Genomic DNA, 19,732 nt, shown 5'->3' with positions numbered 1-19,732 from the left:
GCAGATATAGACCCTTTCCTCTGCTGCCTTATTGTGAGTTACATTAAATAGAGTATATGACAAGAGCTTATTAATACTGTAAATGTAGTCAACATCCAAGCGTATACAATAGCCCCCGTGCAGAAAAAGATTCCATTGAGCCAATAGCTAGCAGTGATTCCATTAGTGATAGTGAAAGTCATCCTACACAATAACCCACCTCTCCTCTTTCTTATCTCCCTCACACCAGCCATGAAGGTTTTCAAAGGTAAGTGCAGGTTGATTTGCTTGTTTTTCTTTATGTTTTGAATTTTCTTTATTATTTTGTATTATATTACAGTATTGTAATCATTTTTATATGAATATTTTTGGGTTGTGGATGAATCATCTGAGTTTCCTTTATTTCTTATGGGGAAATTCACTTTGATATATAAGTGCTTTGATGATAAGCATGTTTCCAGAACGAATTATTCTCACAAACCAAGGTTTTATTGTATTGGGATTTTAGACAATGAATGCAAAATTAAACGCAATGTATAAAAGCAGATATAGAAGAAAGTCAGAGCTGGGCTTCCTCAAATAATACACAGGACAAGAAATCCCTTGAAAGGAAAAACTAAGACAATTTTTTTCTTTCCCTGTTACATGAAAAACTAAAATAATAAAGGAAAGGTTTATCAGTTTATATCTCAAAATTATAGCCATTCATTTACAAAATACAAAGAACTTCAAATATATCCATGCTCAATCTACTGATTCCCTTAAACCATATTTATAGGAAGTCAGTGTCTAATTTGGTGTTTTGAGGTGGCAGACAATCTCCGCAAAAATCTAAAATATACAAACGATGCCATTTATTTCATAGACCACCAAAAATGGTTTTCAGTTTCCCTGTAAGATTATACAGGTTTTCCTTTGCCTTGCCCCATCAAAATGTCTTTTCCTTTGCTGCTCCACTCCTCTTTGCTGGTATAAAAGACTTCTTTCCATCTAAGATGGCCATCCAATGAAGTGTAAAAGTTTTAACCACATAGTTCCATCATCTTTGAAACAGAAACACCATAACCCATCAAATGAAATAAAGTTGAGCAAATCAAGATACTTCAAATTCAATATGCTTTAAAGCAAAAAACTATATTTTTAAAACTATAACCCTGGCATCAGGTTTAATGGTATTTTTTTAATGTCCTAGGTACTGTAATCTGAACATATCACTTAAAACTAAACCATTCCATGGGCATTCTAGAATACCCATCTTTTTAAGTTCCCTGGTTTACTTATTTCCAGGTTTATAAAAAGTTCTAAGGAGTGAACATAGCCCATAAAGTATTTGCTAACATCCTCAAATTTCTAAAGATTAAGAGAGGAACATGATGCACTAAAAAATAATAAATCAGAAGTGATCAACAATGTTGCTACAAGAGCAAGTTTTTGTTTCTGTTTTTGTCTTTGTTTTTGAGAAAGAAAGAGAGCTCAAGCAGGGGAGAGGGGGAGAGAGAGAGAGAGAGAGAGAGAGAGAGAGAATCTTAAGCAATTTTACTTTCTATATTTTCTGTAACTGCTTATTGATAACAAATGAAAAAATTGGAAATATTACATAGTATAAAAATCCACAGATTAAGATTCAAGAGACCTGGATTCTGAATACACTTGACCAGTTGTTGACAAATTACTTAAGGTCTTTGTGTATTGTCTGTCTGACAAGAAGTTGGAAACATCCTAACCCTGCTGGTGATCAGGTTAAACACAACAGCATACCAGGAACCTGTGAAATGCCTCAGGAAACAAGAAGCTTCCAAAAACACAGTTTGAAAGTAAATCCCTGCGCATAACTGTCTCTAAAACTGAAAACACTCTTTTCTCTAAATTGCTAGAGTAGTAAGTCAGGCACAGGGCTACAGAAAAGAAAAATAAATAAACAAACAGACATCAAATAAAAATTCTACATGGAAAGTAAACAAAATGTTCAGAGTCACAACCAGCAACATTCTGCTTACTATAATATTTTTATATGTTTTAAAATCTATACAATATGCATGTATCTAGATACCAAAAGCTAAAAAAAAAAAGCAAAATACCAAAAGCAAAAAAAAAAAAAAATCAGAGTCATTAATAAAGCTCATGCTTTACTTCTCTTTATTCCTTTGCTTTAAAAGAACTCTCACTAGAAAGAGACATTCTGCATCTGTGCACAAAGATCAGGAGCTGACTGGAAAAATAGAGTTAACCTACAAAAAGACTGGATTGAAAACTACAGCTTAAGTTTTAAGATCTTTCTTATTGATCATCTTTGAAGTTCAGACTTAACCTTGAGATACATAAAACATGAATTAGTTTTTTGTTTGTTTGCGGTTCACTTTATAAGTGTTAATGGCCATCGTTAATGAATAGGCTCTCGGAATCTAAGGAAACAGCACACAGTCAAATAGCCTGCCAGTGGTAGGGCCCAGACATTCTACCCAGAAGTTCAGGCCTGCTCATTTCAACCAATGCACAGTCACAGTTGCAACTGCTTACCTAAACCAAAATATACATCATTCATTGATTCATTACGCAAATATTCAGTGACAGCCCACGCCATGCCACAAGTTGTGGTTAGCACTCTGGCACATCAGTGTGCGAATGAGACAAAATTTCAACAGCATGCTGGGTAAATATTCAACAACCACAGGGAGGGAGGGGACTTGTTTGTAGTAATTGCTTATTTACATAATGTACATACTCCGATAGTAACAGACTTCAATCTACTGACCTCACACCATTGAACTTTGAGTTGGGGAGAGAGGTGCTCAATCAACTCTTGTGAGCCTGTGTGAGCTTGCTCCACCACACCAGTGAAAAAATTCCTGCCCTTGTGAAAAATGCATTTTAGCGGAGAGAGAGACACAACATACTAGTCACACATATGGTATACCAGCTACCAAAAAGTGTTATAGGGGGAGAGGAAGTCTGAGAAGTCAGGTAGGCAGACTAGGTAAGAAGGGGCAATTTTAAATAGGAGAACCAGGAAAGGTTCCCTTAAAAAATGACATTTGAGCAAAGTCCTGATGGTGGTGGAAGAGTGAGCCAAGTAGACATTAAAGGAAGAGCATTTCTGGGAAAGGGTCTCTAGGTGACTACATGGTAAAGGCTTGGGTATTTACTTTAAGAATTTTGGTTTTTACCATAAGTGAGATGGAAAGACATTGAAAGGTTTTTCTGTTTTGTTTTGGTTTTAGCCAAGGAGAGGCATGATCTCACTTATACTTTTCAAATATGACTTTTGCTGATGTTTTGAGAGTTCACTATGTGGGGGTGAGCAAAGGAGGAAGCTCTGGTGATCATCCAGGCAAGAGGCCATAGTAGGTTGAATCACTAAATTCTACTCCTGAAACTAATTACACTATCTGTCAGCTAACTAGAATTTAAATAACAGTTGGGTCAAAGTGGTAGTGGACAGAATGTTGGGAAGTGGTGAGATTTCAGATATATTTTAAATATAGAGCCAACAGTATTTACTAACAAACTGAATGGGAAGTGCTGCCCAAAAGAGATTCCAAAGATTTTGTTCTAAGGCCCTGAGAAAGGTGAATCTAGCATTTACTGAATTAGAGTAGAGCAATTTTGGAGAAAAGTTCAGGAATTTGGTTCAGTGTCTGCAGAGTTTGATAGGCCTGTAAGTGAAGATGTAGGACAGGCACTTGGGCCTGAGTCTGATTTTGGAGAGAGGTTTGGGTTGGCCACATAATTGTGGAAGTAGTCAAGATACTGATAATACTTAAAACACTGGGACCCAATTGGAGCACCAGAAGAATGAATGCAAATTTATTTGAAGTTTAGTTAGCCATTTAACAAACACATGTTCTAGCAAGTACTAACTCACTTAATTCTCATGACCCTGGAAGGTAGGTACTATGATTGTCCTCTTTTTGCAAATTTAGAAACTACAGCACTGAGAGATTAAGTAACTTGCCCAAGGTCACAAGTAAATGGCTAATAAGTGGTAGATTTGGAGTTTCTAACCAAGGCTGTCCAGATCCAGAGTTCTTGTTAGAGACTGGAAGTTATCTAAAGGCCTGAGGCCTCCAGCACTATGACATTCAGAGGTCAGAGAGATGAGGCAGATCAGTAAATCCTATTTGTAGCATGTAACAAACACGTTTTATTCTCCAATAGAAATTCTACTTATACTCAGAGAGAATATTTGTTTCCCTGTATACATTTTTACATTTTCTGTAATAAGCACATATTACTTCTAGAATCAGAAAAAACTTTACTAAAATAATAGAAGGTGTAGTTATTTTTTAAACCTTGTTTCAATGGATGCATGTCACTGCCTGTTTACAGTACAGCTCAGTGAGAAGATACAATGAAAATCATTACAGAAAAACTGAATTGCTTTTTGCTTGGGGCATGAATAAAGTTACTATATAATTTATTATCCAAAGAACAGTCCTGAGAGTAAAAAGGAGCACTATTAATTATACCATAACAATAGGCTGAATTTAGGATTACCCTAAACATACCTATAGTAGGAAAAAGCACCCCAGGTAGCTTCTTTTTTTTTTAGTTTTTTTTTAACATTTATTTATTTTTGAGAGAGAGAGACAGACCATGAGCAGGGGAGGAGCAGAGAGAGAGGGAGACACAGAATCCGAAGCAGGCTCCAGGCTGTGAGCTGTCAGCACAGAGCCCGACACAGTGCTCGAACTCACGAACCGTGAGATCATGACCTGAGCTGAAGTTGGATGCTTAACCTACTGAGCCACCCAGGCACTCCCAGGTAGCTTCTTTCCTAAGAATAGTGTGTGTGAATAGAGGAAAGCAGTCTTTTATCTGGTCCGTTTACACTACCTTCTTATTATTGTTCGTTGTAGGTTAAATATACCTTTATTTGCTATTATTATTGTTTACCCTTTTACCAACTACCAGTTAGCACTGGGCATCAAAAAACAAACTAAGCACCCCCTGCATGTTACTATATGTGGGTATCAGAGAACTGCTACATAGAGCTCATTAGTCCTTAGGATGAGAAATGATAACACAGACTTCAGCTATTTTGATGATTGAAGCCACATTCAAGGATTAGGAAAGACATATTACTGACATCAAGTATAAATAAAATCTAATAAGAAATCACATTACACAGTGATTAAACACTATTATTTGTAATCATTAAAAAGAATTATCTTCATTTCTATTCTAACTTAAGAAAACTGGGAAAGAAAAAACATCTAACTACCCACCTCTAATTCCCAAGTCATTTAAAATCTATATCAATACTAACTTGGTGTAGAACATAGGCAAGCTGAAATGGCAAAATGGAAATACAAGGGAATATACTGTACCTTGTTTTACCTGTAAGGAACACACACCTGACAAAAGGCAATTTTCACATCCAAGGTTGGTTCACTGCAGTAGTACAATAAATGGAGGCTCATAAATACCTATAGAAAAAGGGGGGGGGGCATGAATTTCTAAATCACCTAATTTTTCATTATTTAATAGCATAAACTTTAATATAAACTAAACACAAGGTGTCGTGCATAACATATATTCAGCATAATCCTTATCCCGACTAGTACTAGGTACTTTTCACAAATCATAAACACTAAATAATAAAATAAGGTAAGATGTTTTATTTTTATAATGATCAACACCATCACAACCATAAAGATTAGATAAAAAGAATTGGATATACTTAATAAGTTAAAGTTTAGAACAATTTATTATAGAGTACTTTCAGTTCTAGGCAACTAACTTTAAAAATCTCAAACATATGCTCAAGAGCATATATAGCATGTTTATTGCAGAATAAAGGGACTTTTAAATAAACACTAATTGATAATAGAATTATATATAGGACTTGAAATAACTGAATTCAAGCTTAAGGTATCAGCGTAGATAAATTTTTCAAACATGATGTTGAGTGGGGGAAAAGGCAAGTTTCAAAAGGGTATGAAGATCATTATATTATTAATATAAAATTTTAAAATATACAAAATCATACACATTACTTTGTTATATAATCATAAGACCAAAACCAAGAAAAAAAAATGGGCACTATATTAACATAAATTTAATCTTGGTTAAGTACAAAGATTTCAATTACATTATTTTCCATATATTTAAAATATTTTATAATTTTGCAAAGTATTAAGGACAGGATAAAATCATGTAATGGTGGTAATGCCAAATTAAGCACTGTCTTATTGAGTATGATGAAGCAGCATCAGAGAAATCCAACTGAAATCTTTTTCAGTTCAGTTAAGCTCACTTTACTGAATATATTGTGTGCAAGACACAATTCTGTGAGTTAAACAATTTTAAAACCACGATTGACACAAGACTTCTGTTTCTAGAAAAATGAATGATTTGATATCCTAAAAACCACTCAGTGTAAAACTCCTAAAAAATTAAATGAAATATACAAATTATATTTTTAATGCATAACTGAAGTGCCAGAAGGAAAAGAAAGAAAGAAAGAAAGAAAGAAAGAAAGAAAGAAAGAAAGAAACGAATAGGAAAGGAAAGGAAAGGAAAGGAAAGGAAAGGAAAGAAAAAAGAAAAGAAAAAAGAAAAGAAAGAAGAAAAGAAAAGAAATTAATTCTGAGGCTGAAAACAATGTGAAAGAATTTATGCAGAGAAGTAAAAGAGCTGAAGTTGCCTCTTGTCCCTAGGTCATCTGCTGATGTCTGAAGATGAGAACTTTCATTTTTAGATAGTAGCATGTAGAATCCAAGAAACAAAGCTTAGAATCTATCTATGGTGGGAAGTCACATTGAAGACACCTGCATGGAGCTTAATAGAGAACTTTTAAACAAACTTTAGAACTAGCAAAACAATCCCAGAAGGAAGGTCTGAATTGTAAGAAAAAATATTTTACGTGGGAACTTCGTAGATTTTTTAAATTTAAGAAAGAATGAAAGGGCAAGAACATATAAAACATTCCTGAAGAAGAGCAAAATGGGTGTTTGTGGAGGTTAGGAGGGTCCACAGTTGCAGTTAGTAAATGTATGTGGGATCGATGCAGAACTAGACCTATAAATTAATAAAGAGCCAAAAACAGACACATACATACATGGAAACCTAATTATGTTAAAGTTTGCATCGCAAATATTTGGGGAAAGAAGAAACAATGCATTAAATCATGCTGAGACAATAGGTCATGCATCATAAATATGGGGGATGTAGGTGGGGTAGAAGCACACCCCTGTTGAAAGACAATACTCTATCAGATCTTTCACACTTCTCCATATCTTGCAAACAGAAGCACTGGCTGTCTTTATTCCAGACTATCTTCTCAAGGATAATTACAAAGCAAACAGTCTTGGAAGAGAGAGATAGTATCTCCCTCTGGAACAAAGGGCAGGTTTGATTACTCTCCAGTATAATAAAGATAAGGTGTCCCTCTGGGACAAGCCATGCTTACTGCCATTATAAATACATGGCTTCCTTTGCCAGTGTAAATACACTCCTTTGGAGTTCCTCTTCCAAAATGTAACCCACTCTATATGCAGTAGTCACCCGACCTTTGAGTCACCCTACGTGATTGAGGGCTGAGGAACGGGCATGAATGTTGACATTCTAGCTACTGCTATTAATGTGAGTAACAAGAATCTGTGTCTACTTCTTCAAGCTACGTGGTAGAGTCACGCATGTTTGTTTCATCATTATTTTTTTATTTATTATATTTTTATAAAATTTTTTTATGTTTATTTTTGAGAGAGAGGGAGAGAAAGTGAGAGTGGGGGAGGGGCAGAGAGAGACAGGGACAGAGGATCTGAAGCATGCTCTGCACTCGCAGCGGAAAGCCTGATGCAGGGCTCAAACTCAGCAACCGGGAGATCATGACCTGAGCCAAAGTTGGACAGTTAACTGACTGAGCCACCAAAGTGTCCCTATTTCACTATTATTTTTTTAAACCTTACATATATGAAATACCATTTGATATGTCAAATATTTTATAATAGGAAAAAATTCAAGTGACACAAGGACCTAGTGGTCCTTTATTCTTTTGCTAGACATTGCTGTGTAGGCACAAATGCCTGGAATCAAAACACTCATAATAGCCATTAATGGGAAATGATCTTGAAGAGAAATGCTGAGGGGTATAAAGAAGGAAGATAGAAGAAATTGTGCTTGATGATAACATTAAACTACTGAATTAAGAAATTCGGGAACTTTTCTACTTCTAGACTTTCTGTTATATAAGAAGGTGAATCCCCCATTAAAAAAAAACTACTAAAATATACTCAGAAAGCAAAAACTAAAACAAAGCAACAACAAAAAATATGATTTACTCCTCAGATTTTAATCTGTGAGATTATTTGATTGTATCCATGAGATTTCAAGGAGATTTATATATCATTTCTGCCAATTACCTCTACTTTTTAAATTTTTAAATTTAGTTTTAAATCAGGTATAATTTACACATAGCAAAATGAACTGTTCTTAAGTATCTATGTTGATGAGTTTCGACAAATGCACATCCACGTAACTCACATTCCAATGAAGATAAAAAATAGTCTGAAAACCCTAGCCCCCCCAAGCAAACAATGTTCTAACTTCTTTCAATATAAATTGGTTTTTCTTGTCTTTGAACTCACATAAATGCAACCATACAGTATGCACTCTCTTTTGTTGGGCTTCTTTTGCCCAGCAATATGCTTTTAGTACTCAGCCATATTGGCATAAATTTTAGTAATGGTTCATTCAATAATGGCGTTTAATGCATCACAGTGTGCTATCCATCTACTTTAGGACATTTGAGGTGTCTCTAATTTTTAATATTATTAATAATGCTCCTATGAATACCTACGTACATGTATTCTTGTATAAATATGCTTTCATTTCTCTCAGGAAAAGTACCAAGAGAAAAAATTGTTAGATCATGAGATTAGGAATATATTTTATTTATGAAAAACTGAGAGACACATTATCAATCCCCTGCAGCAATGTACGAAATTCAGGTGTTTTACATCTTTGCCAACATTTGGTTTATCAGTTTTCTAAATTTTAATCATTCTAATGGACATTTAATTACATTTTGTTATGGTTTTATTTTTTATTTCCCTGATGACTAATGATGTTGAGCTTATTTTTATTTGTTTATTGGCCACTTATTTATAATCCTTTGTGAAGTGCCTTTTCAATTTTTTTACCCATTTGGTGGTGGATTATGGGTGGGGGGGAGGAGATTATCTCTTATTTTTTACAAAATATAGAAATCTTTTATTTCAGATGAAAGTTTTCTGTCATATATACATATTATAAATATTTTCTTTCAGTTTGTGGCTTCATATTGAACTTAGAAATGCTGTCTTTTAGTAATATTTAATTTTTATGAAATGCATTTCCTTTGTCTTTCTTTTATTAGTAGTGCTTCCTTGAGTTTATCAAGGGTGTGATCCACACCAAGTTCACAAAGATATTCTTCCACATTTTCTTCTTGAAGCTTTGCGTTGTTAATTTTACTTTTAGGAATATAATCCACCTGTAATTAATTTTAATCTAAGGTGTGATTTTTTTTTAACGTTTATTTATTTTTGAGACAGAAAGAGACAGAGCATGAACGGGGGAGGGTCAGAGAGAGAGGGAGAGAGAATCTGAAACAGTCTCCAGGCTCTGAGCTGTCAGCACAGAGCCCAACACGGGGCTCAAACTCATGGACCCTGAGATCATGACCTAAACTGAAGTCGGACGCTTAACCGAGCCATCCAGGCGCCCCATAATCTATGGTGTGATTATATATTGAGGTATATATTGAAGTTCATTTTTCTCCTTATAAATAGCCACTTGTTCAAGTATCCTCAGTCATAATAACTTCCTTTCTATACTGAGTTACCTCACTGCCTTCGTCAAAAAATCAATTGACTGTACAAATGTGGATCTATTTCAGGAACTTTTTTTGGTTCCATTGACCTACTATCTATTTTTACCCCATTATCATTCTGTCTTGATTACTGCAGCTTTATAATAAGTCTTCAAATTAGGTAAGTCCTCCAAATTTTTTTCTTCTTTTTATTTGTGAGACTCTTCTGGGTCTTTGCATTTCCATATGAATTTTAAAATCAGCCTGACATTTCAAAACATTATTTAAAAACTTTCTGCAATTTGGTTGAGAATGTAGTAGAGCTATAGCTCACATTGGGAAGAAAGGTATCTTAACAATATTGGGTATAGTTTATCCATAATCATGGTGTATCTGCCCATTTATTTTAATACTCTCTAATTTACCTCAGGAATGTTTCAGAGTTTGCAGTGTATAGATCTTGTATGTTTTTCTTTAAGTGTATTCTTTAGCATTTACATTTTTGATACTAATGTAAATGGCATATTTTTAATTTCCGTTTCCCAAATGCTTATTTCTTAAAATAATGTTAATTTTTGTAAGTGAACTTGCATTCTACCACACTGTTAAATTCATTTATTAAATCCAGTAAATATTTTTAGTTTGTTTAGGATTTTTCTTACACATAGAAAAGTTGTCTGCAGATGAAAATAGTTTTTCCTTTTTCCTTTCCAATCTGTTTTTCTTGCCTAATTGTTCAAGTACAAAGTTGAATAGAAGGGAGGAGATGTTAATGATCTCTGTCTTTTAAGACATGTATATAGTCCACTTAAATTTAAAGTGAATATGAATATTGCTGAGATCAAGCCTACCACTGTACTCTTTGTTTCATATTTTACCCTTGTATTCTTTATTCCATTTTTTCCTCTTTTTCAGCCTTTTTTGGAAGAACTGGGTATATTTTTGTTTTCCATTTTATTTTACCCAGTAGCTTATTATTTATACGTATTTTTTAGTGGTTGTTTTAGAGTCTGCATTTTTAATTTTTAGTCATCTAACTTCAAATAATATGATTCTACTTTACATATAGTTTAAGAAACTTACACTAGTATACTTCAATTTTCCCCTCTAGTCCTCTGAACTATTGTTGTCATATATTTTACTTATACATGTTTTATAAGCCCATAACACATGGCTATTATTTTTGTCTTAAATAAGCAATTCTATTTTAAGGAAATTTAGATTACAAAGAAAAGTATTGTATATTTGCTCACATATTTTCTCTACGTAGTTCTTTCACATGCTTCTTTAAGTTTATTGTTAAGCATTTATGTTTTTGATATTATTATAAAAGGTATTTTTATTTTATTCCCATTTTCCAAATGTTCATTTCTGGCATTGAATGGGAAAATGTTCTCCCAGCCCCTCTTCAGTTTTTCCTTCAGTCTTCTCACAGCACTTTGTTCACACTTTCATTATGACTATCTTATAATATTGTTAACTGTTTTTTCATACGTCTATTCCATACATACTACATTATGTCCTTCTCAGGTAAAGTGACCATGTTTTATTCATGTTCACAACCCCAGGGCCCAACACTATTCTCAGTATAGAGCTAATGTTGAGTAAATGTTTATTGAATAAAAGCAGACTCAAATTAAAAAAGCTTCCTTCCTTCTCTAGTACAAATCTAAGTATTTTATTATCTCTGCATATTCAGATCTATAAGTTTTCAACAAATTTGGTGCTAATAAATTAGGAATGAGGAGTGTGTAGTGGTGGGAGTATGAGAGTCCAACACAGATGACCTCAAAATGCTACCCAGCAAGGCTGTTTTTAGTTCTGTACTGCTGAATTGGGCATGTAGGAAATAATAATATCCAGCCCGCCACCTAAAATGAACAATGTATTTTAATTTTTAATGAATGAATAATCTTTCTATGGAAAGTAAGCATCCTGACCTTTCCTGGTTGCATTATAAAGATTCTAAATGTAGCACCATGACTAAGTCACTAAGTCACTGCAGAAACTCCTTGTTCCACAAAGGGACATTACAAGAAAAATAATGTTCAGTATGATATTCTCAGTGATTTACAGAAAACTAGTCTGGTAATCATATTCCCTAATAACATGGCAGAAAGCATTTGGCACCACTGCATAGAAACAACATAAATGTCCAGGGCATTATCTCGATATTAGTCTAAAGTATAATTAATGACAATAGCTTGGTGCAGTATAGGACCCATGAGTAGCTTGAAAAGGGAGGGGATGCTAATTTGGGGAGTTTAGTGCTTTCAATTACTGGTTGTTCTTGTGGGAAAAGTCCCATATGTGCACTCCTTGCTATGTAGTATACTGAGTTTCTCTTCATTACATGGCTATATGAGTTAGTGACTACTCTGAACAAAGCAGTAGGCCAAGGTGTATGAATGAGATATACTTAATTTATTAGATTGAACTAGTGCACAACAGCTACTATAAATAATGTAACTATGATGTTTTAATAACTTAGATCAATAATTAAATTCGTTTGTATGTGAGATGTGCCAACAAACCACAGGAGGTTTAAGAAGTTTTACAGATGCAAAAAAATCAAATTGTTCTGGGCAGCTCCAGGCTCCCATGGTTTGTCACTAAATGTAATACATGCAAGAGTGAACTAAATGAGCAATTAATTACACAATATGTTTTGAGATCCAGCACTTTCCAAGTTTAACTGATATACAACAAATTCATTATCTGTAAATACTGTAAATAGTTTTTGATTTATTACATATGACTTATTAAAATATGACTCTCTTAACAGCCTGTAAGCATATGTACAATATGAGAATACAGAGTCATTGTTAATTACAAGAACAAAAAAATACTCTGTCTCTTCTATTCCCTAAAGAATTCTCCCAACTATGTATAAAAAACATACATATTGGGGCACATGGGTGGCTCAGTCGGTTAAGCATCCAACTCTTGATCTCAGCTCAGGTGTTGACCTCAGGGTCATGAGTTCAAGCCTGTGTTGGGCTCCACGCTGGGTGTGGAGTCTACTTTAAAAAAATTAAAAATTAAAAAAATTAACATTTTTGAAAAGTACATATAAAGAAACAAATGAAAAGTAAATATACCATGAAACAAGTAATTATCTTTTTAGTGCTGACAGAAAAAAAAATTAAATTTAATATTCTATTAAGAACTGTGCATTTGCTTACTTTAAGATATTATTAAATCTTTTGGTCCATGGACTATAATTTTTTTCTCAGGGACTACCATTTAGAGCAGAAATCAGCAAACTGTGGCCCATGGACCAAATTCAAATCACCACATGTTTTTGTAAATACAATTTTATTGAAACACATTCATTCATTAGTTTACATAGTGTCTATGGCTGCTTTTACACTATAATAGTAGATTTGAGTAACTATGATAGAAACTATATGACCTGCAAAGGCTAAAATATTTACTATCTGACACTTTATAGAAAAAGTTGCCAGGAGCACCTGGCTGGCTCAGCCGGTACAGCATATGGCACTTGGTCTTGGGGACATGAGTTCAAGCCCCACATTGGGCACAGAACTTACCTCCAAAAAAAAAAAAAAAAGAGAGAGAAGAAGAAAGAAAGAAAGAAAGAAAGAAAGAAAGAAAGAAAAAAAGAAAGAAAGAAGAGAAAAAATAAAAGGTTGCCAACCTCTGATTTAGAGCACTCTCGATACAAACATGTAGAAGCACATCATTAGCTTCAGTATAAAGGCAAAAATAATCCAATGACTCTAATCATAAGTATATAAGTACACAAAATACTTTTTCATAAATTATACTTAAATTTAATATATATTATTTCTTTCCAAGTAATCTATGCTTGTCTTTATTCCTTTCCAAGTAATCTATGCTTGTCTATATCTAAAAGCTAAATATCTCTTAAAATATTGTTCATATAACAAGATAATTGCTTCCAAAGAAATCCTTTGATAAACTTATTTAGCAGGAGTAAAGCAATAGAGACCAGAATATAAGAGATGAGAAAGCAACAAATACATAAGAAATAGGAAGGTTATTAAGAGAGAGGACATATAAAATAAGAAATGTAAAAACAGCAAAATTCACCAATTCAAGAATTATAATACAAACATTTTTAAGTTTCTTAATATTGAACATATAACATTGCTTCTGGTCCTAGAAACCTGGTAGGGTTAGCTAACATGGAAACTCTCACATCACAAAACTCTAGATTAGTTGGGTAAACTGTAACAAAAAGTAGTTTTGGATTTACATTAAAAAAGGAAAATTGCCAGTGGTGTTATGAAGTTGGCTCCTACAATCAGCTAGCAAAACCTGATTGGGCACATCTTTTCCCAACTCCATGCCTGCTGATGCTACTTCAGTGGGGTTTAAAATTGTTTTTTGTGGGAACATTTAGACTATAGAAACTGGTATATTCTACAAACCAAGCTTTCTTCAGAGAATTGGTGATTAAACATTGAGTAGTACACAACTGGAAGTTATCAGGTACCGGAAATGAAAGAAGACACTAAAAAAGATAAATCACAAATCTCCAGATATATCACAAGGAAAGCAAATACCTCAAGTGAGAATCATCAGATACTATAAAAAAAAAGTATTACCACCATAAGAACTTTATATGATCAAAACAATTAGAAAGACCATAAATAGGAGTGAGTGAAATAATTAAAGAGTCAGAATAAGGAACAAAGGAGGAGGGTTAAGATGGTAGAGAAGTAGGGTAACCCTAGGCTTGCCTCCTCCCTCAAACAGCAAGATAAATATCCAATTATTCTGAACACCCAAGGAATTGATTGGAAGTCTTAAAGAACAAAGTTGCACATCTACAAAAAGAAAAACAATAACCCATGGAAAGTAGGAACTGAGAAGAGTTGATTTGTGGGAGAAAAGAGCTTCAGGTGCTGCAGTGGGGAAGGATCCCTGATCACAGAGAGCGGTAAGCTAAGAGTAAAGAAAAACAAATAGTGAAAACACACAGGGGACAGCACAAGAAAACACTTCCCCAAAACCACTGGTAGGGAAAAAAGAAAAGGTTTCAATACCACCAGTTTTTTTATAAACAGCAAAGTTTGAAGTTTCAGAGCTCAGTGCCTGACAGCTTTCCAGTGAAGAAGCAGGACAGAGCCATGGGAGTAGGCTGCATGTTCTGAGGATCCCCTGGGATCCTTGGAGTGCTTTCAATAGAGGTGATAGGGTCTCTCCATTGGCAAAAGACCTGGCCAAGGCCACTGAGCTGTCCCATTCACTAGAATAGGAACAAAGATGCCAGCTTAGGGCAGCAAACGGTGGTACCAGCTGTGTGTTGCAATTTACCATAAACTCTGAGCTGCTGCCACCACGCAATCACTCAACTGTTTCCTGGGACAAGCTCAGGCTACAGGGCAGCAAGATCCTCCCCCAGAGGATCAGCACAGGTAGAATCCCAGGGAGCCTCTGAAGTGTGGGGTTTTCAAACACGGCTTTGTCTGAGACAAAACCCAGGAGGGCAGACAGTTCACACAGACAGGGTGAAAGGGGGGATCTGCTGGAAGACTTGGACACAGAAAAGGTGACTGCGCATCTCTGACATAACCAACTTCCCACTCTGGAGAGTAGAGAGGAGGGTGAAACCATTTTTACTCCTATCCAACAAGCACTGATCTACCCCAGTGAGCTAAACAGCGCCAACAAGTGGAGAACAGAGCTGTTACACCAAGCCACACACCCCTCTGCCCTCCAAACACATCTCTACTAGGGCAAGTTGGCCTGAGAATCAGAGACACAGGCCCCTTCCACAGAGAACAAACACAGCTCCTCCCAAGCACTAAGTCTACGGATCATAAAGTGTGTAAAGCTTCAGCTCTAGGGGAAATGTTACCTAGCTTCTTTGGGGGTTTGTTTTTGTTTGTGTGGTTTATTTTTCTGGGTACAGAAAGAGCTAATTTTTTATTTTTTTAATTTTTAATTTTCAACTTTTAATTTTTTTTATTCTTTTCTTTTTCTTTTTTCTATCAAGCTTCTCTTAATAACCAGACCAAAACATACCTAGGATCTAGCTTTATTATTTTTTTAAATTTTAAATTTTAATTTTATTTTATTATTTTTTTCTCCAAAATGACAAGTCAGAGGAATTCACCTCAAAAGAAAGAACAGGAAGAAATGACAGTGAGAGATTTCATTAATACAGAAATAAGTAAGATGTCTGAACTACAATTTAAAACAATTATAAGGATTCTAACAGGGCTTGAAAAAGCATAGAAGACTCTGGAGAATCTCTTACTGCAGAGATAAAAGTGCTAAAATCTAGTCAGGCTGAAATTTAAAATGCTATAACTGAGATGCAAACCCAATGGATGCCATAACAGTAAGGATGGATGAAGAAGAGGAACAAATTACTGATGTAGAAGAAAATTATGGGAAATAATGAAGCTGAAAATAAGAGGGAAACAAAGGTAATGAATCACAAAGGTAGACTTAGGGAACTCAGTGACTTATTAAAACTGAATAACATTCATATCATAGAAGTCCCAGAAGATGAAGAGAGAGAAAAAGGGGCAGAAGATTTATTTGAGCAAATTATAGCTGAAAACTTTCCTAATCTGAGGGAGGACACATACATCAAAATCAAAGAACAACTCCCATTAAAGTCAACAAAAGCCATCCATTGCCAAGGTATATCATAGTCAAATTCACAAAATACACACACAAGTAAAGAATCCTGGAAGTAGCAAAGGAAAAAAAAAGTAGAGATAATAAAGACTAGAGCATAAATACATGATACAGAAATAACAGCAACAACAATAACAAAACACACAGTAGAATAGATCAATGAAACTAAGAGTTGGTTCTTCAAAAAAATTAATAAAAATGATAAATCCCTAGCCAGACTTACCAAAAAGGAAAGAGAAAGGACCCAAATACATAAAATCACAAATGAAAGGGGAGCTATCACAACCAATACCCCAGAAATACAAAAAATTATAAGAGAATATTATGAAAAATTATATGCCAACAAACTGGACAATCTGGAAGAATGTATAAATTCCTAGAAATATGCAAACTGCCAAAACTGAAACAGGAAGAAATAGAAAATTTCAATAGGTGCATAACCAGCAAAGAAATTGAAACAGTAATCAAAAATCTCCCAACAAACAAGAATCCAGGGCCAGACGGCTTCCCAGGGGAATTCTACCAGACATTTAAAGAAGAGTTAATATCAATTTCTCTCAAATCATCCAAAAAATAGAAATGAAAGGGAAACTTCCAAACCATTCTATGAAGTTAGCATTACCTTGGTTCTAAAACCAGATAAAGACACCACTAAAAAGGAGAATTACAGGCCAAAATCCCTGATGAACATGGATGCAAAAATTCTCAACAAGATACTAGCAAATTGAATCCAACAATACATTAAAGGAATTAATCACCATGATCAAGTGGGATTTATTCCTGGACTGCAGGGCTGGTTCAGTATTTGCAAATCAATCAACGTGGTAAGCCACATTAATAAAATAAAGGATAAGAACCATATGATTCTCCCAATAGATGCAGAAAAAACATTTGAAAAAATATAGCATCCACTTGATAAAAACCCTCAACAAAGTAGGGATAGATGGAACATACCTCAATATCATAAAGGCCACATACGAAAGACCCACAGCTAATATCATCTTCAATAGGGAAAAACAGCCTTTCCCCTATAGTGTCAGGAATAAGTCAGGAATAAGACAAAGCTGTCCACTTCTCACCATTACTATTTAACATAGTACTGGAAGTCTTAGCCTCAGCAATTAGACAATGACAACAACAACAAAAAAATAAAATAAAAGGCATCCAAATCAGCAAGGAAGAAGCAAAACTTGCACTATTTGCAGATGACATGATACTCTATGTAGAAAACCCAAAAGACACCACCAAGAAATTGCTAGAACTAATATATGAATTCAGCAAATCATAGGATATAAAATCAATATACAGAAATCTGTTGCATTTCTATACACTGATAATGAAGCAGCAGAAAAAGGAATCAAGGAATTGATCCCATTTGCAATTGCACTTAAGACAATTAGATACTTAGGAATAAACCTAACCAAAGAGGTAAAAGATCTGTACTCTGAAAGCTGGAGAACTTTAAGAGGACACAAAGAAATGGAAAAGCATTCCATGTTCATGGATTGGAAGAACAAACACTGTTTAAACGTCTAAACTATCCAAAGGAATACACATTTAATGCAATCCCCATCAAAATACCACCAGCATTTTTCACAGAGCTAGAACAAACAATCCTAAAAAAAATGTGTATGAAACCACAAAAGACCCCAAATAGCCAAAGCAATCCTGAAAAACAAAAGTAAAACTGGAAGCATCATGATTCCAGATTTCAAGCTATATTACAAAGCTGTAGACTTCAAGAGAGTTTGGTGCTCACACAGAAACAGACATATAGGTCAATGGAACATAATAGAAAACCCAGAAATGTACCCACAACTATATGGTCAACTAATCTTCGACAAAACAGGAAATAATATCCAAAGGGAAAAGGACAGTCTCTTCAACAAATGGTGTTGGGAAAACTGGACAGCAGCATATGAAAGAATTAAACTGGACTGTCTTATACCATACACAAAAATAAATACAAAATGGATGAAAGACCTAAATGTGATACCTAAATGGTTTCATCAAAATCCTAGAGAATAGAGGCAGCAATCTCTTTAACCTTGGTCACAGGAAATTCTTACAAGACACATCACCAGAAACAAGGGAAACAAAAGCAAAAATGAACTAATGGGGCTTCATCAAGACAAAAACCTGCACAGTGAAGGAAACAATCAACAAAACTAAAGGCAAACTATGGAATGGGAGAAGATATTTGCAAATGTCATATCTAATAAAGGGTTAGTATCCAAAGTCTATAAAGAACTTATCAAACTCAACACCCAAAAAACAAATAATCCAGTTAAGAAATGGGCAGAAGATAGGAATAGTCACTTTTCCAAAGAAAACATCCAGATGGTTAACAGACACATGAAAGATGCTCAACATCACTTATCATCAGGGAAATACAAATCAAAACCATGATAGGATACCACCTCACATCTGTCAGAATGACTAAAGTTAACAACACAAGAAACAACAGGTGTTGGTGAAGACACAGAATGGGGAACCTTTTGTACTTCTGGTGGGAATGCCAACTGGTGCAACCACTCTGGAATATGGAGGTTCCTCAAGAAATTAAAAATAAAACTACCCTATGACCCATCAATTGCACTACTAGGTATTTACCCAAAGGATACAAAAATACAGATTGGAATGGATATATGCAACCCAGTGTTTATAGCAGCATTATCAACAATAGCCAAACTATGGAGAGAACCCTAATGTCCATTGACTGATGAAAGGATAAAGAAGATGTGGTATGTGCGTGTATACACACACACACACACACACACACACACACACTGTAATATTACTCTGACACCAAAAAGAATGAAATTTTGCCATTTGCAACAATGTGGCTGGAACTAGAATGTATTATGCTAAGCGAGATAAATCAGACCGAGAAAGACAAATACTATGATTCCACTCATATGTGGAATTTAATAAACAAAACAAAACAGATAAACATATGGGGGATGGGGAGATGGAAAAAAACCATAAGAGATTCTTAATAACAAGGAATGAACTGAGGGTTGAGGGAGGGAGATGGGTGAGGGATGGGCTAGATGGGTGATAGATATTAAGGAGGGCTCTTGTTATGAAGAGCACTGGGTGTTGTATGTAAGTGATGAATCACTGAATTCTACTTCTAAAACCAATATTTCACTGTATATTAACTAACAACTGAAATAAAATTTGAAAAGAAAAATAAATAATTTAGAAAGCTACGTAAATAAAAAAAATAAAAAGGAACAAATGCCATAAGAAATAAGTTATCACTACTATAAGAAGAAAAATTGGTAGATCTGAAAATGAACTAAATAGACATTG

The 19,732-nt window shown here is 34.6% G+C and overlaps 1 protein-coding gene across 10 annotated transcripts in view; it reads right to left on the bottom strand.

Annotated features, from left to right (window-relative positions):
* The window catches only part of MAPK10 (mitogen-activated protein kinase 10), a 310,137-nt gene that overhangs the window by 153,628 nt on the left and 136,777 nt on the right, over positions 1 to 19,732 (bottom strand). For 6 of the 10 annotated variants that reach the window (XM_015067345.3, XM_053216135.1, XM_053216133.1 and 3 more), the window contains one exon: positions 5,334 to 5,405. The exons of 3 other annotated variants lie outside the window; for them this stretch is intronic. In XM_015067345.3, the coding sequence (XP_014922831.1) occupies positions 5,334 to 5,399 (66 nt within the window). In that variant the 5' untranslated portion in view covers positions 5,400 to 5,405. Of the gene's footprint in view, positions 1 to 5,306; positions 5,406 to 19,732 lie in introns of all 10 variants that reach the window. One more of the 10 variants, XM_015067353.3, reaches the window with a different exon arrangement.

The sequence above is a fragment of the Acinonyx jubatus genome, chromosome B1 (genome assembly GCF_027475565.1).
Source record: "Acinonyx jubatus isolate Ajub_Pintada_27869175 chromosome B1, VMU_Ajub_asm_v1.0, whole genome shotgun sequence".
Classification (NCBI taxonomy): domain Eukaryota; kingdom Metazoa; phylum Chordata; class Mammalia; order Carnivora; family Felidae; genus Acinonyx; species Acinonyx jubatus.
This window is presented reverse-complemented; position numbering and strand designations above follow the sequence as displayed.